This window comes from Chiloscyllium plagiosum, unplaced genomic scaffold (genome assembly GCF_037043375.1).
Source record: "Chiloscyllium plagiosum isolate Xiang-an unplaced genomic scaffold, Cpla_swu_hap1 HiC_scaffold_43, whole genome shotgun sequence".
Taxonomy (NCBI): Eukaryota; Metazoa; Chordata; class Chondrichthyes; order Orectolobiformes; family Hemiscylliidae; genus Chiloscyllium; species Chiloscyllium plagiosum.
Genome location: NW_028270181.1, coordinates 9,816,167 through 9,841,224, shown reverse-complemented (window position 1 = coordinate 9,841,224; position 25,058 = coordinate 9,816,167). Strand labels below are relative to the sequence as shown.

Sequence of the window (25,058 nt, the reverse complement as noted above, 5' to 3'; positions counted from 1 at the left end):
CAATGTGGCAGCTGCTGGGCTGACTACAAATGGAGGATTCTCAGGCAGGTTCACAGGAGTGGCATGCCAGTGTGTGCTGGGAGCTACATGAACGAATCCACAGGGACCCTGTTCTATGCCATGCACTGCACCTAAACAAAATATGTAGCAGCTATTCACTGGTTCATTTCTCAGGGCAATGCCTTGACCAATCAGAGTCAACCTATCCAGTTTAAATTTAAACAAAAGTTGACAGTTAACTGTCGGTCATCATTGAACTGGTGCAATCTCCCCAGCAGAGTCTCTATCAATGAGAATCTATCTGCCAACCAGTCAGTACTCCTTTCTCATACAGTACAAAATGATGTTGCCCTTTACATCGGTACTTGTGAATTCTCCTCTGAGCGCACAATGTAAAAAAATACGATTTATTTTTGTCAGCAATACTAAAATCCTGCACCATCTAATGACCACGCAAACACTGAAATTAATGAATTTATTTATGCCAAGTATTGTTTATTGAAGTGTTCAGGTCTAGTGCATAGGGTGTTGGTTGGTGGAAGGTGGGGTTTGAGACTGGGGACCGTGAAGGTTTCGGTGAGTAAGACAGTGAAGGAAGCCATGAACAGTGTGGCAAGGGAGGTGGTGAGTGCAGTGGAAAGCAAAGCAGCCAGGCAAATGGAGGACCAAGGGGAACAGTGAAGGGACTGACAAGGGGAATAACAGCGTTGAATCTCTACAGTGTAGAAGTAGACCATTTGGTCGATTCAGTCCACACTGACCCTCTAAACAGAATTTCACCAGACCCACCCCATCCCTGTAACCCTGCATTTCCCATGACTAATCCACTTACACATTGCTGAACACTGTGGGGCAATTTCCCATAGCCCATCCACCTAACCTGCACATCTTTGTACTGTAGGAGGAAACAAGAGCACCTGAAGTAAGCCCACGCAGACACAGGGAGAATGTGCAAACTCCACACAGTCATAGAGTCACAGAGCTGTACAGCATGAAAACAGACCCTTCTAACCACTGAGCCACCATTTAACCCGCCATGCAGACCTTTACAAAATCCCAATAATCAGAAATAATCAATAACCAGAAAGACTATGGGAATACTAGTCTTTGTATTGAGAGAACTAGGATGCAATGGGGTAGAAGACATGCATCAACTATCCAAAACACTAGTTACACCCAGAGAGTCATTGTGAGCTGTTCAGGGCACCACACCATTGAAAGGATGTTTTGGGGAGGTGGAACAGCGTACATTCATCAAAGTAGTCTCCAAGAGCTATGTTACAAGGAGACATTACATAAACTAATATAGTTAAAAATCACACAACACCAGGTTATGGTCCAACAGGATTAATTGGAAGCAAATTTCAAATTGGAAGTAAAACCAATTCAACCAGTTGGACTATCCCAATCCAACACCGGCATCTCCAACTCATGACAAAATAACATGGCATTCCCTGCAATTTCAAGGAAATTTTACTTTCAAATGTTAAACAGAACAGATAGGAGAGATAAAGTTAAATTGTTTCTATTGGCTGTGAGTCCAGGACTGGAGGGGAGTGTCTAACAATCAAAGTGAGACCTCTCGGAAGTGACATTGGGAAACATTTGAAGGATGGGGGAAATTCAGAGCTCTCTTCCACAAACAATAATTGAAGCTGGGCCAGTTGTTAAACCGGAAACAGGTAGATCTTTGTTAATCAAAGACATTGATGGGTACAGGGAAAGGGCTGGTCTATGAACTTAGCTGACAGATTAGCTGTAATCTCACTGAATGTTGCAGACGGTGAATATTCACTGTTCACACCCCCATTCATATATTCCAGGCCACTTATACCATCGCTCTATCCCGTGCTATCCCATTGGGCAGAATGTTGGCACCCAGAGCTTCTGTAGGCACATGCCCAGGATAGGGTGAAGTCATGATTCACTCGTCACCCCCCTCGCTTCTCTGGGGTGGCACAGTGGCTCAGTGATTAGCACTGCTGCCTCACAGCGCCAGAGACCTGGACTCAATTCCCGCCTCAGGCGACTGACTGTGTGGAGTTTGCATGTTCTCCCCGTGTCTGCGTGGGTTTCCTCCGAGTGCTCCGGTTTCCTCCCACAGTCCTAAGATGTGGGGGTCAGGTGAATTGCCATGCGAAATTGCCCGTAGTGTTAGGTAAGGGGTAAATGTAGGGATATGGCTGGGTTGCGCTTCAGCGGGTCAGTGTGGACTTGTTGGGCCGAAGGGCCTGTTTCCACACTGTAAGTAATCTAATCTAGATGCTCCCCGTGTCTGCATGGATTTCCTCTGAGTGCTCTGATCTCCTCCCACAGTCCAAAAATATGCAGGTTAGGGTGGATTGGCAGTCTAAATTGCCCATAGCGTCCAGGGATGTGCAGGTTAGGTGAGCTAGCCATGTGGAACGCAGGATTACAGGGATAAGGTCGGGTGAGTCTAGGTGGGCTGCTTTTCAGAGGCTTGGTGTGGATGTGATGGGCTGAAAGGCCTGCTTCTACACTATAAGGTTTCTATGATTCTCCTTGAGGTGCGGGGGATAGTGTTCTTGCCCCTGTGCCTGACCTTCCAGGTTAAAGTCCTGAAGCAATAGTTTGATAGTCAGCCTGAGGAAGCCTTCCAATGTACTTGTGGAAGGCACTTAGAGCGGGAGAGACTCACACTGATCTGCCAGGTCTGATGTGAAGTAGTGTCCCTTAGATTTGAGACTCCAGTTACAAGTTACTAACCTATTATCAGGGGAAAAAACTAGCCATGGATGGTATACATGAATGTGTACCTCATCCACAACGCTCTGTGTGTGGGAAAATAATTATTTGTACAGAAGACAAGTGCTGCAAAGCAGGATGGCCCACACTACCGCACCTCCACCTCCCTTTTTCACCACACCTTACCCTCCCCAAACTCCACAGGAAAATGAAATGTTCACTCAAGCCCAGTGAGCTCAACTTGAACAGTTCCTCATCCAAGCCTGTGTTTCTAGTTCACCAAACAAGGAGGAACTTTCTGGTCACAGTTACCGATATCAACTTTAGGAAATGATCTTCACTAGAAAAGAAAGTTGAGGCAATCTTTCCCCGTCAATTAAATCACGAAATAAAATAGTGAGAAAGAAGATGCCAATCTGTATTTAAATAACCGTCAAAGGAATTGCAAAATGCAAGTTGCAATTAGGCGAAACGACGCCCCAGTGGTATTATTGCTGGACCATTAATCCAGCGACCCAGGTAATGTTCTGGGACCAGGATTCGAATCAGCAGATGGTGGAATTTGAACGTAATTAAAAACAAATCTGGGGTTAAGAGTCTAATGATGACCACAGAACCATTGCTCATTTTCAGGAATAAACCCATCTGGTACAGTAATGTCCTTTTGAGAAGGAAACTGCCTTCCTTACTTGGTCTAGCCTACATGTGATTCCAGACCCACAGCGACGTGGTTGACTCTTAGCTGCCCTCTTGACCATTAGGGATGGGCAATAAATGATGACACTGCCAGTGATACCCTCAGCCTAACCCTGTCGTAGATTGATGGTCAGAGTTGGTTCTAACACTGTGTTTGTTGACAGCTGTCAAACTCCTGACACAGAGAGAGGTTATAACACAGTTATCACTCTGAGAGATCTTTGCTTCATTTGTGTAAGAAATGAATTTGGCAGCTTATTGTTTTTCAGCCCACCACACCCCTCCCCACCCTCACCCCTTTCCCGCACACGTTTATTCCTTCTAAGCTCGCTAGCTCACTGGCTTTCTGTGTCCTTTCACTTTGGTTTCCGTCACTTTCTTGATCCAAGAGACGAATTTGGCCACTTTTGTGTAAACGCCAGGGGAGTCCTTCCGTCCACATCCGTAACCCCACGAGGTGATGCCCAAGATGACCCAACGTCCACCCATGCGTTGGCACATCAGAGGGCCACCGCTGTCGCCCTGGCAACTATCAACTCTCTTGTGCTCGGACAGATTGCCCGCACAAATCATACGGGGGGTAAACTTGTCCCTGTAGCGGCTTTTGCAAATCTTCTTTGGCAGTAGGGGGACCGCACCTTGCAGTAAAGTCCGTGAGTAGGATCTTCCTAAAAAAAAAGGTTAGAACAACAACATGTGATTGCATTTACTTGAGTGGTGACTGCTTGAGATACCTTCAAAAAGAACTCACTACAGACAAACAACGTTTTCCCCGATATATTTTCAAAGCAGCCAGTTGCTACAGTCCACAATATTGCACAGTTTGTACTTGAAAATTAAAAGTCTTGAAATTGAAGTGGGCTTAACAGATTTTGGTAGCTTTTCCGAAGAGAACATTGATATGATGGGCTGAATGGCCTCTCAAGTTGCTACAGAATCATCTATATGCCAGTTGTACACAGGGGTATTTTAGTTTAACCTGTGTAAGACAGTGTACATGGGTGATGCACTAGATGCAGTGACAGCACACAGACTTTGTCGATGAAAGTCCAGTTCTGATTGCCGCAGTTACCACAACCTCTGATACACAGATGGCTGAGCCTAAAGTGTCAAACCGGGATGAAGCCAAGCAAAGGACAGCAATCTCTCCCATCAATGGGGTGTTCCCCCGAAGGGGCAAAAGCTGAAGCCTTTGGAGAATCCCATTGTGAAAAGCCCAAACATTAGTATGGTTAAAGTGGAGCACCGACTTTACCACTGTCACATTGCTGGTTGTAAGTCTTGATTATGGTCAGCCCAAGCTAAATCACTGTGACCAATTCTGGACATCACACTCCAGGAAGGAGGTGAGGACTTTGGTGGGTAGACAGAAGAGGTCTTTTCCCCAAAGCTAGAGGGTTCAGGTTTCAGGTGGGTCAGAAATCTGTCAAACCACTTACCTGTATCTCCCCAGCCAGTAATATAGCAGGATTGCTTGTTAATTCTGATCCTTTCCTTCCTGGCTGGCAGACAGACTGGGGTTGCATACTGATTGAATGTCACACAATGGCCTTCCTTCCCCTTCATTCTGACCAGCGCTATGTCATTGTCACTGCTGTCTGGCTTGTAGTTGTTGTGCGTGACAATCCTTTCAATGGGGATTTCTCGCTCATACTCATCCTCCACAGCTGTGTGGTAATCTCCGACACGGATGTAGTAATGTCTCGTCTCATTACCAAACCTGTAACGTTTAACAGCTGAGTAAAGGCCATACCCCTCTCTTTGAAATGAATGCTCTCAAAAGTGCGGTCATCCCCTTTTTCTGTTTCACGCACCACATTCACGGAAGAGATCTTTGAGAAGCAGGTGCTGTCATAGAGTCATAGAGATGTACAGCACAGAAACAGACCCTTCAGTCCAATCAGTACATGCCGACCAGATATCCCAACCCAATCTAGTCTCACCTGCCAGCACCAGGCCTATATCCCTCCAAACCCTTCCTATTCATATACCTATCCAAATGCCTCTTAAAATGTTGCAATTGTACCAGCCTCCATAACTTCCTCTGGCAGTTCATTCCATACACGTACCACCCTGTGCATGAAAATATTGCCCCTTAGGTCTCTTCTATATCTTTCCCCTCTCACCCTAAACCTATGCCCTCTAGTTCTGGACTCTCCCACCCCAGGGAAAAGACCTTGCCTATTTACCCTATCCATATCCCTCATGATTTTATAAACCTCTATAAGGTCATCCCACAGCCTTCAATGCCCCAGGGAAAACAGTCCTAGCATAGTCATAGATTAGAGTGGTGCTGGAAAAGCACAGCAGGATGCTGCCTGACCTGCTGTGCTTTTCCAGCACCACCCCAACATTGACTCTAATCTCCAGCATCTGCAGTACCCACTTCTGCCTAGCGTAGTCATAGGCTAATCATAGTCATAGAGTCGTACAGCGCATAGAAACAGACCCTTTGGTCCAACCAGTCCATGCTAACCATAATCCCAAACCAAAAAAGTCCCACCTGCCTATGTATGGCCTATATCCCTTCAAACGTTTCTCACGCATCTACTTATCTAATTAGTCTTTTAAACATTATCCACTACTTCCTCTGGAAGTTCATTCCACAGATGAGCCACTGTGTAAAATGAATTGCCCCTCAAGTCCTTTATAAATCATTCTCATCTCACCTTAGAAATATACCCACTAGTTTTAAGTTCCCCACCTTAGGGAAAAGACACCTGCTATTCACCTTATCTATACCCTTTATTGTTTTATATACTTCTGTTAGGTTATCTCACAACCTTCTATGCTCCAGTTAAAAAAGTTCCAACCTCAGGTAAATCTCTTCTGAATCCTCTCCAGTTTAATCATATCCTTCCTATCACAGAGCGACCAACAGTGAAGAAGATTACCTCAGAGTACTATGGGAACTTGATCAGTTGGGCCAGTGCGCCAAGGAGTGGCAGATGGAGTTTAATTCAGATAAATGGTGAGGTCCTGCATTTTTGAAAAGCAAATCAGAGCAGGACTTATACACTTAATGGGAAGATCCTAGGGAGTGTGGCTGAACAAAGGGACCTTGGTGTGCAGGTTCATAGTTAATTGAAAGTGGAGTCACAGGTAGATAGGACAGTGAAGACGGTATTTGGTATGCTTTCCTTTATTGGTCAGAGCATTGAGTATTGGATTCAGGAGGTCATGTCGCGGCTGTATATGACATTGGTTAGGCCACTTTTGGGATACTGTGTGCAATTCTGGTCTCCCTCCAATAGGAGAAAGTGAGGACTGCAGATGCTGGAGATCTGAGCTGAAAATGTGTTGCTGGAAAAACGCAGCAGGTCAGGCAGCATCCAAGGAGCAGGAGAATCGACGTTTCGGGCATGAGCCCTTCTTCAGGAATGAGGAAAGTGTGCCAAGCAGGCTAAGATAAAAGGTAGGGAGGAGGGACTTGGGGGAGGGGCATTGGAAATGCGATAGGTGGAAGGAGGTTAAGGTGAGGGTGATAGGCCGGAGTGGGGGTGGGGGCGGAGAGGTCAGGAAGAAGATTGCAGGTTAGGAAGGCGGTGAGGAGTTCGAGGGTTGGGACTGAGACAAGGTGGGGAGAGGGGAAATGAGGAAACTTCAAAGACCGCAATTTTCCCCCAGACGTGGTCGACGATGCTCTCCACCGCATCATCTCCACTTCCTGCTCCTCCGCCCTTGAGCCCCGCCCCTCCAATCGCCACCAGGACAGAACCCCACTGGTCCTCACCTACCACCCCACCAACCTCTAGATACATCGTATCATCATTTCCACCACCTCCAAACTGACCCCACCACCAGGGATATATTTCCCTCCCCTCCCCTATCAGTGTTCCGAAAAGACCACTCTCTCCGTGACTCCCTCGTCAGGTCCACATCCCCCACCAACCCAACCTCCACTCCCCTGCAACCGCAAGAAATGCAACACTTGTGCCCACACCTCCCCCCTTACTTCCCTCCAAGGCCCTAAGGGATCCTTCCATATCCGCCACAAATTCACCTGCACCTCCACACACATCATTTACTGCATCCGCTGCACCCGATGTGGTCTCCTCTATATTGGGAAGACAGGCCGCGTACTTGCGGAACATTTCAGAGAATACCTCTGGGACACCCGGACCAACCAACCCAACCACCCCGTGGTTCAACACTTCAACTCCCCCTCCCACTCCAAGGACATGCAGGTCCTTGGACTCCTCCATCGCCAGACCATAGCAACACGACGGTTGGAAGAAGAGCGCCTCATCTTCCGCCTAGGAAACCTCCAAACACAAGGGATGAACTCAGATTTCTCCAGTTTCCTCATTTCCCCTCCCCCCACCATGTCTCAGTCAAATCCCTCGAACTCAGCACCACCTTCCTAACCTGCAATCGTCTTCCTGACCTCTCCGCCCCCACCCCCACTCCGGCCTATCACCCTCACCTTAACTTCCTTCTACCTATCGCATTTCCAACGCCCCTCCCCCAAGTCCCTCCTCCCTACCTTTTATCTTAGCCTGCTTGGCACACTTTCCTCATTCCTGAAGAAGGGCTCATGCCCGAAACGTCGATTCTCCTGCTCCTTTGATGCTGCCTGACCCACTGAGCTGCCCCAGTCATGATGTCATTGATAGGTGGTGCACACTTGAGGGCTGATTTTGGAGCATCCTGGAGTGCTATATAAACGCAAGCCACCCTTCCCACAATAGCTGTTTTTCACTGAATGTTCCCCCCTTTTGTTCCTTCTGTTTGTGATACTGCTGAGGTGTAGTCCAGGCACCCGCCCACTGTCCTCTGTAGCATGAGGCTGACTCTAACCAAGTGTTTATGAAATACTGCTGTCTCTCACCACAGGAAGATGGCAGAGGGGAAACACCAGCCTACAATCAGGCACAGGAAGCAGTGTTAGGAAATGAAAGCTGATTCCATTGTTCACTCCCAGTCACCAGGCCAAACACGCGAGAGAGTTCAATTAAGATTAACCAGGATATTGTTGGGAATGGAGGGGTTTCAGATATAAAAATTGACAGCAAAGACTGGGACCTTTTCCACAGGGGCATAGCAGGTTGAGGGATGACCTTATTAAGGTTTATAAAATGATGATAAGGTGAATGACAAGGGTCTTTTCCCAAGGTGGAGAAATTTGAAACTAAGGAGTATACTTTTAAGGTGAGAGGGGAAAGATTTACAAAGGACACGAGGGGCAATGTTTTTACACAGAGAGTGGTTCGTGTATGGAATGAACTTCCAGCGGAAGTGGTGGAGATGGATACATTTACAATTGGATAAGGACATGAATAGGAAAGTTTGGAGGGTTATGGGCCAAGCAGGTGGGACTCGTTTAGTTTGGGAACATGGTTGGCAATAGACTGGTTGGACTGAAGGGTCTGTTTCCACGTTGTACAATTCTATGAGTCGTGAGTGTGGTGCTGCAGAAGCGCAGCAGGTCAGACAGCATCTGAGGAGTAGGAGAATTGACAATTTCTGATGAAGGGCTTATGCCCGAAACGTCGATTCTCCTGCTCCTCCGATGCTGCCTGACCTGCTGCGCTTTTCCAGCACCACACTCTCGACTCTGATCTCCAGCACCTGCAGTCCTCACTTTCTCCGAGTACAATTCTATGACTCTAAGACTGAACATTAGATCATCACAGCACTTTGTCGGAGGTTATTGAGTTCAGTTGTTGCTATTTCTGTCACCTTCCAGAATATCGGCTGATGAAACCATGGCAAGGATTTTCTCGTATCATGCAAAGCCTCCATTTTAAAATTCTCCTTCTTGTTTTCAAAGCCCTCCATGGTCTCAATCCCTCCGTTCCCCCCCCCCCCCCCCCCCCCCCCCCCCCCCCCGTGGCCTCTTCCATCCCAACCCATTCTCACACTTCTCCAATCCTGGCCTCCTGCACATTCACAACTTCCATTGCTCCGTCACCGACTGCGTAAGCTCTGGAAGTCCCTTCTGAAAAATCTCTACCTTCTTCAGCGATGTTCAATAATGGTACTGTGAAGTCACTTGGGCCACTTAAAGGTATTAAAGGCACTATATGAATGCAGACATTGGATTGAGGAGTGGGAAATGTGGGAAGTCACCAACAAGACTTTCTTTGTGATGCCTGGCAATGTTTTTCTCCAACCTCTACCATCGGGGAGAAGGTACAGAAGCCTGAACACACGCACCAGCCGGTTTCAAAACAGTTTCTACCCTACTGTTGTTAGAGCACTGAATGAACTCACAAACTCTGAACATTCGCCTGTACCTGTGTTTTTGTTTTTGCCACTGTTTATCTATTATTTACTTATCTATGCTATTTAACTCTGTGATCTGCCTGGATTGCTCACAAGACAAGTTTTTCACTGTGCCTCGGTACATGTGACAATAAATTCAATTCAATTCAATTCAATTTAATAAATCCCATCAGTCAAAGGGCAAGCTTTGAAATATCACAGCGAGCATGGTCCTTGCCAAATAAGGTCAGGATAAGCCAGGGCCCCTGAACAGATAACCTCCAACACAGAGATCTTACGGACTTGTGGAGAGAAATACAAACATTACTGCACATTACAGAGCAGTGTCTCCTTATACACACTCCGAAATTGGGAGCCTGTTGTTAGACCCCAACAATTTGTATTCATTAAGGAAATAATTCACATTGTTGGACTGTTCGATGTCACTCACCAAAAATCTTTTTAAAATATTTCAAAAAGAAAATGATTTTGGAGGGATAGGCAGAGAGAATATAAGAGGTAAAGATTGTCACTAACTGGAGAAAGGAGATAACACTAAAAGATAAACCCTGAGAACTGGCACAACATGATGCGTCGAAACAAAAAAAACCGAAAAAACTGCGGATGCTGAAAATCAGAAACAAGAACAGAAATTGCTGGAAAAGCTCAGCAGCAGCTGTGGAGAGAAATCAGAGTTAACATTTCGGGTCCAGTGACCCTTCTTCAGAACTGTTCCATCAGGTGATCATCCCTTATTAATACGGCATTTCCCGAGTGTTTCATTGGCTACAAAGTGCTCCGGGACATCCTCAGATTGGGAAAAGTGCTTTTTAAATGAAAGTCTGCTATTCATTCTTTATGTAATGATTACATTCATATTATTGACAGCGCGAGAGTTCCTACGCCATCTTTAGACTTTGCCGAGGATACACTGCAATCTGTGAATCTGAAATTTCCCTTTTTATAATATTAAATCCAGTCCCACTGATACTGATATTATAATTATATTTCTTATACATAATTCAAACAGAAAAGGCTGGAAATACCCAACAGGTCAGGCTGAATGCGTGGAGAGAGAAACAGCGAACAATTGAGGTGATGACCTTTCATCAGATCAATGACATAGACTTCTGTCTTTCTTTAATGTTTCCAGTATTCACAGTATTTTGTTAAGAGTCATCGTCATAGAGATCTACAGCATAGGAAATGCTCCTTCAGCCCATTGAGTCTGTGACAGTCAAAAACAACGCCCGATTCTAATCCCATTTTCCAGTACTTGCCCCATAGCCTTAGCATTTCAAGTGTACATCGAAACTCTTCTTCAATGTTCTGAGGGGTTCTGCCCTCCAACGTGTTACTTTCAGATTCCATCAAATGTGTGCGAAGTGTTTTCCGAAAACTGAGGTGTGCCATGAATCACTGGGATCTTGCTGTAGCTTTACTGTTCATGGGACATGAGCATTGCCGGCCAGACCAGTCTTTGTTGCTCATCCCTAGTTGCCCTGGAAAAGGTGGCGATGAGTTATCTCCTTAAACCACTGCCGCCCATGTGCTGTAGTTACAGCCACAATGTTGTTAGGGAGGGAATTCCAGGATTGTGACCCAGTGACACTGAAGGAACAGTGATATCTAGACCATGAGTGGCTTGGAGGGGAATTTGGAGGTCGTGGTGCTCAATCTGAGTACTCAGCCCTTGTCTTTTCAGTGGGAGAAGGAACGAGTTTGGGAAATTCTACTGAAGGACTCTTTCATGATGACTTTGGTGATTTTTCTTTTCAATTAACTAATGGTATGAGAGCTTTCCTGGTTGGGTCAGAATAGTATGTCCCGAACCATCCTTAAGATACCCGTAAAGCATATTGAATATTAAAGCAATTCCAATACCTATCCGAATAATACAAAATACTGCAGATACTGGACACCTGAAACAAACACAGGAAATTCTGAGAAAGTGTTGTACCAGAAACATTAACTCTGTTTTTCTCTCCGCAGATACTGCCAGACAGAATACTCATTCTCGTGCACTAAGACTTAAAACATCTTGAGCACTTGAATTGCGCTTAAGTCCGCCATGAGCCAGTGTAATCCATCTGAGTTGGTTTTTAGAGGATGATTAGAGTGTCTCACAGTATTATAATGAAATATCCCCGTAATGAATACTGGGAGGGTTTCGTTTATGGAGGTTAGATATCTTCCAGTACCTTCACACATGAGCAAAGACACAAAGGCCACGCCATTCAATTCATGTAGAATACTCTGTGAGAATATTAGACTCAAGGCACCTTAGTGCTCAATTCCTTTACCAATTGTGTGATGATAGTTTAGTACCGTGCATATATATTTCATATCCATATGATTAGAAAGAAAGACTGGCATTTACAAAGCCCCAAGGTGTTCCAAAATGCTTGACAGTCAAGGAAGCATTATTTCTCTTGCAATGTAGTCAATGCTGCAATCTGGGAAACGCAGTGGCTAAACTGGGTACAGCAAGATCCCATAAATGGCAATGCGATAATGAGCAGATTATTTGCTTCTGTGATGTTTACTGAGGGATAAATGTTAGCTTGGACCACAGCTTTCCAATGTGGCGATGTGAGATCGTTTACAGCAAGCTGCTCAAATTTAACTGGGTGGCACAGTGGCTCAATGGTTAGCACTGCTGCCTCACAGTGCCAGGGACCTGGATTTAATTCCAGCCTCGGGTCACTGTCTATGTGGAGTTTGTACATTCTCCCTGTGTCTGCGTGGGTTTCCTCTGGGTGCTCTGGTTTCCTCCCACAGTCCAAAGGTCTGTGCAGGTCTGGTGAATTGGCCATGCTAAATTGCCCATAGTGTTAGATGCATTAGTTAATGGGTCGGGATGGGTAACTCTTCGGAGGGTTGATGTGGACATGTTGGGCTGAAGGGCCTGTTTTCACACTGTAGGGAATCTAATCTTAACAGCTCCTCTCAAACACAGCCTCAATGGTGTGTCACTCTGGAGGTCACACTCAGGGGCTGGAAGGGGACTTGACCCCCTCAACTTTCAGACTCCACGGAGACAGTGTGATCCAGCCGACACTTCACAATCCTCAGCCTCACCACAACCAACAGGCCCCAGGTTTTACATTGTTACCACACTGGGCACTGTGCTGGGCACTGGCATACGGCTCACATGTAAAACAAAAACTAAATGTTAACCACGCCGATAAATCTGAAGGAAATGAGAAAATGGATCTTTTATAATGAAAGCGACAGACAATGCTCCCCTTCACCAACCTCTTGAAGCAGTGAGCTGCCGTCAGCACCCAGCAGTTACTGATTAATGTAGCTCCGCACAGTAAACGACTCTCTCGGTGAAACGTCTTGAGCCTCAGTGAAGCTTGCCATGGCCAGCCACCTCTGGAATCAGAGTCCAAAAATATTGTGACACCAGACAAGGAGCAAACTCCTCCAAATAGATAAACAACAAACAACTCATTGTGTTTTGTATGAGAGGAGTGTGGCTCACATTGGGCCCACCCACTCAAGGTGGTAAAAACAATGACTGCAGATGCTGGAAACCAGATTATGGATTAGTGGTGCTGGAAGAGCACAGCAATTCAGGCAGCATCCTGTCCTCGGATGCTGCCTGAATTGCTGTGCTCTTCCAGCACCACTAATCCATAGCCCACCCACTCAAGCCTGTTTCTCCTGTTACAATGGGATCCTTGACATAAATAGAGAACACAGTCAAGGAGGTTTTGCTAAACCTTCAGGAAACCACCAAACATGCTCCTCTGAGCGCCTCAGTTATAGAGTCATAGAAATGTCCATGCCGACCATATTCCAAACCAATCTAGTCCCACCTGCCAGCACTCAGTCCATATCCCTCCAAACCCTTCCTATTCATATACCCATCCAGATGCCTTTTAAATGTTGCAATTGTACCAGCCTCCACCACTTCCTCTGGCTGCTTAGTCCATACACATACCACCCTCTGTGTGAAAAGTTTGCCCCTTAGGTCCCTTGTATATCTTTCCCCTCTCACCCTAAACCTGTGCCCTCTAGTTCTGGACTCCCACCTCCCCCCAGGGAAAATACCTTTTCTATTTATCCTATCCATGCCCCTCATGATTTTATAAACCTCTATAAGGTCACCCCTCAGCCGCTGACGCTCCAGGGAAAACAGCCCCAGCCTGTTCAACCTCTCACTATAGCTCAAACCCTCTAACCCTGGGAACATCCTTGTAAATCTTTTCTGAACCCTTTCAAGTTTCACAACATCCTTCCTATAGGAGGGAGACCAGAATTGCACGCAATATTCCAAAACTTGAAGAATGTCAAGGTCTTAGAGTGAGAGATGAAGGAGATTTCCTCGAGGGTAGCAGAAATGAGTGGTCTCAGCAGATAGAGAGTAGCTAGGATTGTTCCCCTTGTTTGGGAAAGAGCTGATGGGTGGTTTAATAGAGGGCTTGAAAATGATAAAGAATTTCATTAGCTTGCACCTATAAGCAGAGTGAAACCAAGCAGTTCCACCTTAGCAGTACAAATATTAGGAATGGTTATGCAGAGTGGTGATGCAGCTGTAAAAGCAGTGAGTGTGCTGGTAAGCACAGAAGGTACAAAACGTAGAATATTTTATACAGGTCAGAATTCCAGGTCCAACAGGTTTACTTGAAGTCACAAGCTTTTGGAGTGCTGTTCTTTCATCAGGTGGAATAGAGCCTACCTGTTGGACTATAATCTGGTGTTGTCTGACTTCTAACCAGTCCACCCCAGTCCAACACCAGTCCCTCCACATCACGGCTTCTGATCAAACGGTTAAGAAATGTAATGACACAGCTCTGGAGCAGGTGGACTGTGAGCCCTTGCTTCCTAGCTCAGAGGTAGGGACACTACCATTGCACCACAAGATCCTTAGGCATTAAGCGCAAGATTAGATTAGATTAGATTACATTACATTACATTACATTACAGTGTGGAAACAGGCCCTTCGGCCCAACAAGTCCACACTGACCCGCCGAAGCGCAACCCACCCATACCCCTACATTTACCCCTTACCTAACACTACGGGCAATTTAGCATGGCCAATTCACCTGACCCTGCACATCTTTGGACTGTGGGAGGAAACCGGAGCACCCGGAGGAAACCCACGCAGACACGGGGAGAACGTGCAAACTCCACACAGTCAGTCGCCTGAGGCGGGAATTGAACCCGGGTCTCCGGCACTGTGAGGCAGCAGTGCTAACCACTGTGCCACCGTGCCACCCACAGATATTTTCTATATCAACCTGTTCAGAGATATAAAGACACACCTCTGCATCAGGTGGGACCTGAAACTTGGCTTCATGGCTTAGAGATAGGGACACTACCACAAGAGGTCTTAGGAACTTAGGGCGGCACGGAGGCACTATGGCTAGCACTGCTGCCTCATAGTGCCAGAGACCTGGGTTCAATTCCTGCCTCAGGCAACTGTCTGTGTGGAGTTTGCACATTCTTCGGGTGCTCTGGTTTCTTCCCACAGTCCAAAAATGTGCAGGTTAGGTGCATTGGCCATGCTAAATTGCCCGTAGTGTTAGGTGAAGGGGTAAATGTAGGGGAATGGGTCTGGGTAGGTTGCTCTTCGGAGGGTCGGTGTGGACTTGTTGGGCCGAAGGGCCTGTTTCCACACTGAAAGTAATCTAAACTAAATGCAATTTTAAAAAAAATTATCCTACTTTTGTAATCAACCTGTTCAGAAATGTTATTGCACAACTCTGCAGCAGGTGGGACTTAAAGCTGGCCCTTCCAGCCCACGTGTAGGCCAATACCACTGTACCACAAAAGGGCCTAGGCAATAAATGTGATAGCAGCTAGTGTTTATATGCAACATCTTTTTTTCATTCATTCACAGGATGAGGGGGTTGCTGACTAGGCCAGCATTTATTGCCCATCCCTAATTGCCCAGAGGACAGTTAAGAGTCAACGACATTGTTGTGTGTCTGGAGTCACATGTAGGCCAGACCAGGTAAGGATGGCAGTTGCCTTCCCTCAAGGTCATGAACCTGGGCTCACTTTGAATACCTGCTGCACTGGTCAATACAGAAATGCAAAGAATCAGGTTCCAGTTTCATTTAGATGTTCTTTTAAACTAAGTAGCCCACAAGACAAATTCTAAGTGCTTTATTGAAAATACTTTATTCAATCTTTCCACCACTAGGAAAACATCCACATGGCCCAGGGAACCAGTAACTTCCTTACTGAACACAATGTCAAGCAGATTCTGTGTGACTGAGAACAATGAACATTACAGGTTATGGCTGTATTGGCAGTGGGCAATGAGATGTAATTAAACAATCTATCTATTTAATGTGACTTCAGTGTCAATTTAACCTGTAAATTTAATCCCTGGGTTTGCTTTTCAGTATTTGATGGATGCAGTTACCCACTACAAACATGTATTTTCCAGATAGAGTTCTCACTTATTGAAAGCTCTTGTATTTTTACACTTAGTTTCGACTGATAAGAACATGAACAGGCAAAGATACACTGGACACATTGTGGAAATCCTCCCACACATGTCAAATTCAGAAGAGGACTTCAGATAACACTGAGTATGTTCACTCGTGAACTTCATTAAGAGTTGCCAACTTGTTGGTCAAATTGTTTGGAAGTCAATTTTAAAATTGGAAACACATGGAGATGGGGAACTGCTCTAAACGTCTCTCCCTAGGTCTCTCTTTCTTAAATTCATTCCAGATATGTGGGCAGCGCTGGTGGGTCAGTATTTATTGCCTGGGCCCACTTGCCCCTTGAGAGCTGCCTTTTTGAACGGCTATAATCCATTTGGTGTGGGTAGGTCCACAATGCTGTTAGGGAGGGAGTTCCAGGTTTTTGACCCAGTGACACTGAAGGAATGGTGATATATTTCCAAGTCAGCATAGTGAGTGGCTTAGAGAGGTAAGGCTATTCTGTCCTGGAAGGTCAGGCTATTCTGTCCTGAAATTGCTTGAGCTGCACTCATCCAAGCAAGTGGTATTCCATTCACTCTCCCAACTGTGTCTTGTAGATGGTGGACATGCTTTTGGGAGTCAGGAGGTGAATAACTCACTGCAGTATTCCTAGCTTCTGACTTGCTCATGTGGCCACAGTACTTACATGGCTGGCCAATGGTAACCCCAGGATGTCAATAATAGGGAATTCAGTGATGATAATGTCATTGAATTTGAAAGGGCGATAGTTAGATTCTCTCACGTTGGAGATGCTTAGAGCATGGCATCTGCTTAGCATGCTATAGCCATTTTGCCACTTATCAGCCTGTTCCTTGATATTGTCAAGGTCTTGCTGCATTTGTTGGGCTGTGTCAGTATCTGAGAAGTTGCAAATGGTGCTGAACATTGTGCAATCATCAGCAAGATACCCACTTCTGACTTTATGATGGAGTGGGAGTTCATTGATGAAGCAGCTGAAGATGGTTAGACCTGGGATACGGCCCTGAGGAACTCCTGCAGAGATGTCCTGAGACTGACACAATGAACCTCCAACAACCACAACCACCTTCCCGTATGCTAGGTATGTGTCCAACCAATGAAGAGTTTTCCCTCTTATTTCCTTTGACTCTAGTTTAGCTCGGGGGCCACTGATGCAATATTCGAGAAAAGGCGACCTTCATATCAAGGATGGTCACTCCCACCTCAATATCAAACAAGTTGTAAGACTGGGAGTTAGTGAGCCAAGGTTCTTGAGTTTTATAAAGCAGAGACTCATACAGTTATCTTACTGTACATTTTGATCACTAAATAAAAAAACTATGAGCTTCCTTCTCTGAGGGGAATGGTCTACACTCTATTTCCTATATCTTCAGGCTATCTGATGGCACAGTGGCTCAGTGGTTAGCACTGCTGCCTCACAGCGCCAGGGACCAGGGTTTGATTCCAGCCTCAGGTGACTATCTGTGTGGAGTTTGCAAATTCTTACTGTGTCTATGTGGGTTTCCTCCCACAATCCAAAGATGTGCAGGTTAGGTGGATTGACCATGCTAAATTGCCCATAGTGTTCAGGGATGGATAGATTAAGTATATTAGTCAGGGGCAAGGATGAGTAGGTTAGGTGCATTAGTCAGGGGCAAATATAGGGTAGGGAATGGGTCTGAGTGGGTTACTCCCAAGAGGGTCGGTGTGGACGTGATGGGCCGAAGGGCCCGTTTCCACACTGTAGGGATTATTTGACCGAAATTAGGAGCTTCGGTGTCTTGGGAATTGGAGCGAGGAATGCTTGCTGGTTAAAAACAAAACAGTTTGCCATTAGCTGAATATTTTGAATGAAGGAGCGTGTGAAGATGGTCCCAAGGAAACATAAGGAGGATTGACAGACGAAGAAAGGAGAAATCATTTTATTACGTAGATAGAAAGAACAGAAGAAGCCTCAGAAAGACAAAGGGTTAATTGATGGATCAAGGTATCATGTTTGCTACCCATCAATGTGCACTTAAATCCCTCTACCTCTCTCCATAAGACATCTCTAATTTCTTCATAAATCCTGTGAGAGTCAACCCCATCTATTAATAATTCCATAACAGCCTCGCTCCTGAAACTTTCTCCACAGAAAATGATTCCAATCATTTAAAACTTCATCAAGCAAGCACAAAATTAATTACATTTTCTGGTGATCTAGTAGGAAGGTTAAATAATCTACAGAATTATTCATTTCCCTTTATTTAAAGTTTATCAAGAATTGAAAACCATTCCGTTCTAAACTCAGGTTATCAGTGGCTTCCTGGGCTCAGCAAGGTGTTGATTTAAATATTATTTTCAATTCCTACCTGATTGACTTATTTCCACCAATAATACGCTTTCTGCGATGGTTCATCAAACGGAGGCCACAGACTGCAGGCAAAGAACCAAAAACATCCCCAAACAAAGTTGATTAAAATTTAAGCTGAACCACTGAATGACATTTCTCTGTGTCAAACTTCCACCAAAACCAATTGTGGACTGACTGAAATATCTCGATCAAAGTTACCAAGAAATACATCTTAGTGTTTCTTTTAAATTTCAAAAATACACTTTATTCACAAAAAAAAAATATATATCAGCACACACATAGTCACAAACGCAGTTCAATTCTGGACAGTAGCTTATCGCAGAAGTAAACAAATACTGGAGTTTGACTCTACCCTCTTACTTGAACCAGACTATATTTACATGCATTGGAGGCACTAGGAGGGTCCAATAACTGAACAGATCCCCATTTACCTTAAGCAGGAAGCCCTCAGACAGTGGTCTTTCCCCTCTGCGCCTTGGCAGCAGCTGCCCCAACCTTTAGTGCGTCCCTCAGCACGTAGTCCTGGACCTCGGAATGTGCCAGTCTGTGCCACTCAGTCGAAGTCAACTCCTTGCCCTGGAAGACCAACAACTTTCAGGCAGACCAAAGAGCGTCTTTCACTGAGTTGATGGTCCTCCAGGCGCAGTCAATGTTTGTGTGTCCCAGGGAACAGACCATAGAGAACAGAGTCCCGAGTCACGGAGCTGCTTGGGACAAGCCTCCACAAAAACCACTGCATTTCTCTCCCTCCAGACTTTAAATAAGCTTATCCCTCTTACCCGTCAGTGTCAGTCAGTACTCACCGCCGCTGCTCAGCTCCTCGAGTGCATCCTCCTTATAATCACAGATAACTCCTGCATCTTCCCCGTGCCAGCAGTTATGGATTCCAAAACCAGGGGTGCCACACTCATCCAGGGAGTTCTCATGGCCGGTGCACCTTACATTGTCCAAATGGATAGGTCCGTGGCCCTCCCCGAAATAGGCCATTGTTCTGGCTTTGGACTGGCCGCTGTAAGAGAAGGAGTCCTCTCATTGCCGGTCTTTCCCTCTGCAACTAATGGCTGGGGTCTTGAGATGGCAGAAATCCTTTGGCCACAGCGTGGATGCTTACCCCAAGCATACAAGAAAGATTTCCATGCAGGAGATCTTCTATTGATGTTTCTGACTGCATCAGCACATAGCGATTAGGGAAACATCTACACATGGTGGAAAATGTCTCTGCAGTTGGGTGGGTGGGGAGCAGTAGAACATTAAAATTTAAACTCAGCCTTTCTTAATTGATTTTCTTTTATACAAAGAGATGCGGAAATCTGGATTACCCTCAACTCCTCCAAAAATGCTGCAGTCATTACAGAGGCTGGGGGCTGAGGGGCTTTTGAAATTTTTAAAACTGGGCTCGATAGATTTTCGTTATCACGTGTTGTAGAAACAAGGAGTCAAAATCCAGATCAGGCAGCGTCTCATTGAACGCTGAACAGGTTTAAAGAGATAAATGATGCAGGACCTTTAAAATATATTTGTTCATGGGATGTGGATGATGTGAGCTAGGGCAACATTTACTGCCCGTCCCGGATTTCCTAGAGGGTCATTGCTGGAGGGTCTGGAGTTGCATGTAGGCTAATAGATTTCCTTCCCTAACAGGATTTCTGTGAACTAGGGAGGTACTGATGGCAATTAACACCATGAGGTGAGCTCTTTGGTGAACTCAAATTTAACCATGTATCATAGTGGGACTCAAACCCATACACCCATGGTGTCATGATTTGGAGATGCCCGTGTTGGTCTGGGGTGCGCAAAATTAAAAATCACACACCAGGTTATAATCCAACAGATTCATTTGGAAGCACTAGCTTTCAGAGTGCTTCTACTTCATGATGAATCACCTGAGGTTCTGGTTCACTAGCCCAGTTACCAATACACCAATACGTTGCCAGCAGAGGTGGTAGGGGCGGGAATGATAGTGTCATTTAAGATGTATCTAAACAGATACATGAATGGGCAGGGAGCAGAGGGATACAGATCCTTAGAAAATAGGCGGCAGGGTTGGATGGAGGATCTGGATCGGCGCAGATCTGGACCAAAGGGCCTGTTCCTGTGCTGTAAGGTTCTTTGCTCTTAATACATCACCAAAACCTTCCCTTCAGTCAGGCAATTGTGATCAGTTTAGACAAAGGAAAAATGAGACTTTTCTTGTTGGAACTGAGGGCTTTAAGGGGTGATAAAACTGTGGGATAGATTGAGGTAGATAGAAGATGTCACTTGCTTTTTCTCTCCAGGAGTGTGGCGGGGTGCCAGGATTGGCTGATACAACTTCAACAGAAATCCCAAACGAGCAACCCAATAAAAATGGTTTCCACTGGTTGCTATCCAATCAGGGACAAGGGATCAGTTAGCTAGTTTCTAACACAGAGGAACGCCAACTTCATTAGTTCAATTCCCACTCTACCTGAGGTTACCATGAAGGACTCTCTTCCTCAACCTCTCCCCTTTGTCTGAGGCGTGGTAACCCCCAGGTTAAACTACCACCAGTCGTTTTACTATGGTGACTTTAACTTTAATGGGAGAGACCCTGAGGAAATCCCAGTTATTAAGTATTCAGAAGCAGGAGATTGGAGAGAAAATCAGAAGCAAGGTGATGTTGTTTGTTAACTCGCCAAGCTGCTGGGTTATTGTGCAGATGTTTCATTACCATGCTGGGTAACATCAGAGTGACTTCTGTGAGATACTGTTGTTCTGTCCCACATGGTTTTTATGGGTCCAGTCTGATGGGGTGAGTGTCACTTTGGGTCTTCATCGCCGCGGTTTGTACACTGGGTCTATCTCTATGCGTTATGGTAACACACCAACCAACAACCACACTATGCCAACTACTTACCAGGACTAAGGACCCCAAACCCACAGCATGCAGGACCAAGGTTCTATACAAAATCCCTTGCGACAACTGCAAAAAGCATTACATCAGACAAACAGGAAGAAAACTAGCCGTCTGACTTCACAAACACCAACTGGCTACTGAACGACATGATCCATTGTCACTCATCTCTGTACACAATTCAACTATGACAAAGTTACTATCCTAGGACAAGCCAACCAGAGACACGCCAGAGAGCTCTTGGAAGCCTAGTTTTCAACCAAAAAGGCCATCAACAAACACAGAGAGATAGACTCTATGTGCAATCTACACTACCACTCAGCAGCTCAGTAAGCCAACCAACTACCTCACCCACAACCCAAACCACAGATCTTCACAAAAACCTCAGAAACAAGGTATTTCCCTCCCTCTAGGGACTGCGGCTGACTTTATGCCACAAGGATTGCATGTAGTTCAAAATGTCATTCACTACCACCTTCTTTGGGGCAATTAGGGATAGATGGTGGCCTAGTTAACACCAGCCACACCTTATACAAGTGAAGATATAGGATAAAGTGCAGGAGAAGCTTTGAGAACGAGGGTTATGAGGATCAGTAAGTCAGGGAAGTAGAGATGAATGTCAACATATAGGACTAAGTTTGATGGGTGTTTAAAAAGATGGGATTCAAGGAATTTAGGAATGGATAAAGGGAATATCAAGGATGATGTGGAATGGGCTTATACTCATTGGAATTTTGAAAAATGAGAAGTGATTTCATTGAAACATAGAAAATTGTTCAAGGGTTTGACAGGGTCAATAGGGAGGTGCTGTTATTCCCTCGGCAGGGAATCTCAGACGAGGGAGTCATGGTTGTAGTGTAAAGGGTTGTCTATTTAGTCCTCAGCTAAGGTGAACCTTCCTCATTCAGGATCTTCAGAAATCACTTTCCCCAGAGAGCCGTGGATCAATATATTCAAGTGAAGATTGACTTGTGGATTCTAAAGGCAAAGGGGGATATGAGGACTAGGTGTGAAAGTAAAACTCTGGGACAGGATCAGCTATGATGGTATTAAATGGCAGAGGAGGTTTAAGGGGCCAAAATCTTCTTTCAGGTTCCTCTGGAATAGGATAGCTATTTGAGAATTAGGGCTATGGCCATATGTGAAGGATAAACATCAACATGAACCAATTGGGCTGAAATAGCTATGTTCTAGTACCATGGCAGTGATCTTAACTTCTCCACCATCAACAAGGACACAGCCAACAGAGAGAATCCTCCCCAACAGTTATACAAAATAGAACCTGAAACAATGACTCCTTAGTCAGAGGTTCCCTGCCCAGGGAGAAACAGCCTCTCCCTACTGACCCTGTCAAACACTTGAACAATTTTATATGGTTCAATGAAACTATTTCTCATTCTTCGATGTCTCTATGTAATGTTAGTGAAATATCTTTCTCTGGATCTGTTATAGAGTGGTTTTAAAATTGCTGGAGAAATGAAGACAATTATAAAACACGTGGCACCATTATTGTGTAAAGGATCCATGGAATTGGACAGTGTGGGCACATTGCCACAAATTTCTGGTCAATTAGGACCAAGCCCACTCAGTATCATTCTTGATAATCCCTTTATTCCTGAATTCCTTGAATCCCATCTATTTAAACACCCATCAAACTTAGTCCTATATGTTGACATTCATCTCTGCTTCCCTGACTAACTGATCCTCATAACCCTCACTCTCAAAGCTTCACCTGCACTTTATCCTCTATCTTCACTTGTATTCATTTATAGGATGTGGCTGGCTATGATACCATTTATCCCTGACGTCTGCTTGTACAGGACCCTCAACTTTTACTCAGTCTATCACAGATGTGACATGTTGAGTTACATGACACAAAGTGATGGTCCCAGTTCGAGTGTCACTTATCAGAAAAACAGAATTAAGAATGGGACACAGAATGGTACAATTGCAATATTTAAAAGACATCTGGATGGGTATATGACTAGGAAGGGTTTAGAGGGATATGGGACAAGTGCTGCCAAATGGGACTAGATTAGGTTTGGATATCTGGTCGGCATGAACGAGTGGGACCGAAGGATCTGTTTCCGCGCTGTACATCTCTATGACTTCATAAATATTGTCCAATAATGCAGCTAAACATTAGACACAATTCTTAGGACTGAAGGGATCAAAGGCTATGGGGAGAGAGCAGGAACAGGATATTAAGTTATGATTATATTGTATGGCTCAAAGGGTCGAATGGCCTACTCTTGTACCTATTTTCAATGCCTCTGTGGTAATGTAACTGAAATATCTTTCTCTGGATCTATCTGTTATAGAACAGTTTGGAACTTGCTGGGGAAATGAAGACAATTATAACAACGTGGCACCATTACTGTGTAAAGGACCCAGGGAATTGTGGTATGGAATTGGAGAGTGTGCATGACACATTGCCACAGATTTCTGGGTAGTTGGGGGCCAGCCAATGATTAGTCTCCTGAAAACTGCTGTCAAGCTTCCCAGTAGTTTTAGGGAATTGATGGATTTGCGATAGAAGTGTTGTTTTGTGTCAAAGTGATCTTGCTAATTATTGGATTTATTGACCTAATATGGAACTCAGCCTTCAAGGTCCAGAAAATAAATGATTGAAATTGTGAAATCTCAGTCCTGCAGGTGGTAAGTTGTTGCTAGAGTTTATTAATCATTTATTAAATCTTTCTTACTTTTCTTTCCTGGTCTGCCTCTCCGTTGCTTCAATCCTTCTCCTCTTTCCTGTATCTAATTTGACTTTATTTCCTCTCCAATGTTGCTTCATCCTTAGGTTCTGACATTCCCTGGATTGCTGATCTTCCTGTTAGCAATTTGATATTTTCAGTCATTTGCAACGATGAACACAAAGGCCCACCTTGGTCCACAAGAGGTCCTGCTCAAGAAATGCAATCGAGGGAAGGAAATCTGCCACCCTAACCCAATCTGACCTACATCTGACTCCAGGCCAATGGCAACATGGTTGACACTAAACTATTCCTTGAAGTGACTCTATCAAGCAATGCATTTCAAGGGCAATTAGGGATGGACAATAAATGCTGGTTTTTCCAGTGACACCCACATCCAGAGAAAGAATGAGGAAAGAAAGAGTCATAGCTGAACAATATTCCCCCATTGGCATGCTGACACAATGACTACCGGTTCTGGAACTATGGATCACCAAGATCCACAAAGCAGCAATTGTAATTCCAGGATAATTACTCTGGCAGTGGAACATAATTCAATCGTCAATGCATTACTTAGATTTCTGAATTTAGCCATGTCTTGGATTCAAACATTTGGAGAGCTCATTGACTGTTGAATAATGCTCATGCTCCTTGACTCACCTGTAACCCAGCTGCCTGCAGACAACTCTCGCATCCCTATCTGTCCAACCGTCATCACAGACACTGCCCCACTCTCCGTCCAGATACACCTCCACACGCCCCTCTTTGCTGTTCTCTCCATCCACAAGGCGGATAGCTGGCCCTGTGAACACACCGTAAACAGTCACAGAACAAGCATGGCTGTAAATGGAATCCATCAGGCAGTTCTGAGGAGCTCCGCATATGGAGCCTTCACGTCGTGTTTGACACCTTCCTTCAGGGCATCTGCGACATTTCATCACCGCTTTGCCCTATACCTATGATCCCCTCTAAATCAGGGCAGTGTGGTGGATCAGTGGTTAGCACTGCTGCCTCACAGCGCCAGGGAGCCGGGTTCAGTTCCAGCCTTGGGTGACTTTTTGTGTGGAGTTTGCACATTCTCCTGTTTCTGTGTGGGTTTCCTCCCACAGTCCAAAGAT

General features: G+C 45.2%; 1 protein-coding gene across 4 annotated transcripts in view; it reads right to left on the bottom strand.

Annotated features, from left to right (window-relative positions):
* Positions 1 to 461: 461 nt before the first annotated feature.
* Positions 462 to 25,058, bottom strand: part of LOC122541898 (neurotrypsin) — a 52,530-nt gene continuing 27,933 nt past the window's right edge. For 3 of the 4 annotated variants that reach the window (XM_087982640.1, XM_043679081.2, XM_043679078.2), the window contains 6 exons: positions 24,601 to 24,742; positions 19,176 to 19,381; positions 18,371 to 18,434; positions 12,868 to 12,990; positions 4,842 to 5,122; positions 462 to 4,070 (listed from right to left, as the gene is read on the bottom strand). In XM_087982640.1, the coding sequence (XP_087838766.1) occupies positions 3,733 to 4,070; positions 4,842 to 5,122; positions 12,868 to 12,990; positions 18,371 to 18,434; positions 19,176 to 19,381; positions 24,601 to 24,742 (1,154 nt within the window). In that variant the 3' untranslated portion in view covers positions 462 to 3,732. The remainder of the gene's footprint in view (positions 4,071 to 4,841; positions 5,123 to 12,867; positions 12,991 to 18,370; positions 18,435 to 19,175; positions 19,382 to 24,600; positions 24,743 to 25,058) is intronic. The other variant, XM_043679082.2, reaches the window with a different exon arrangement.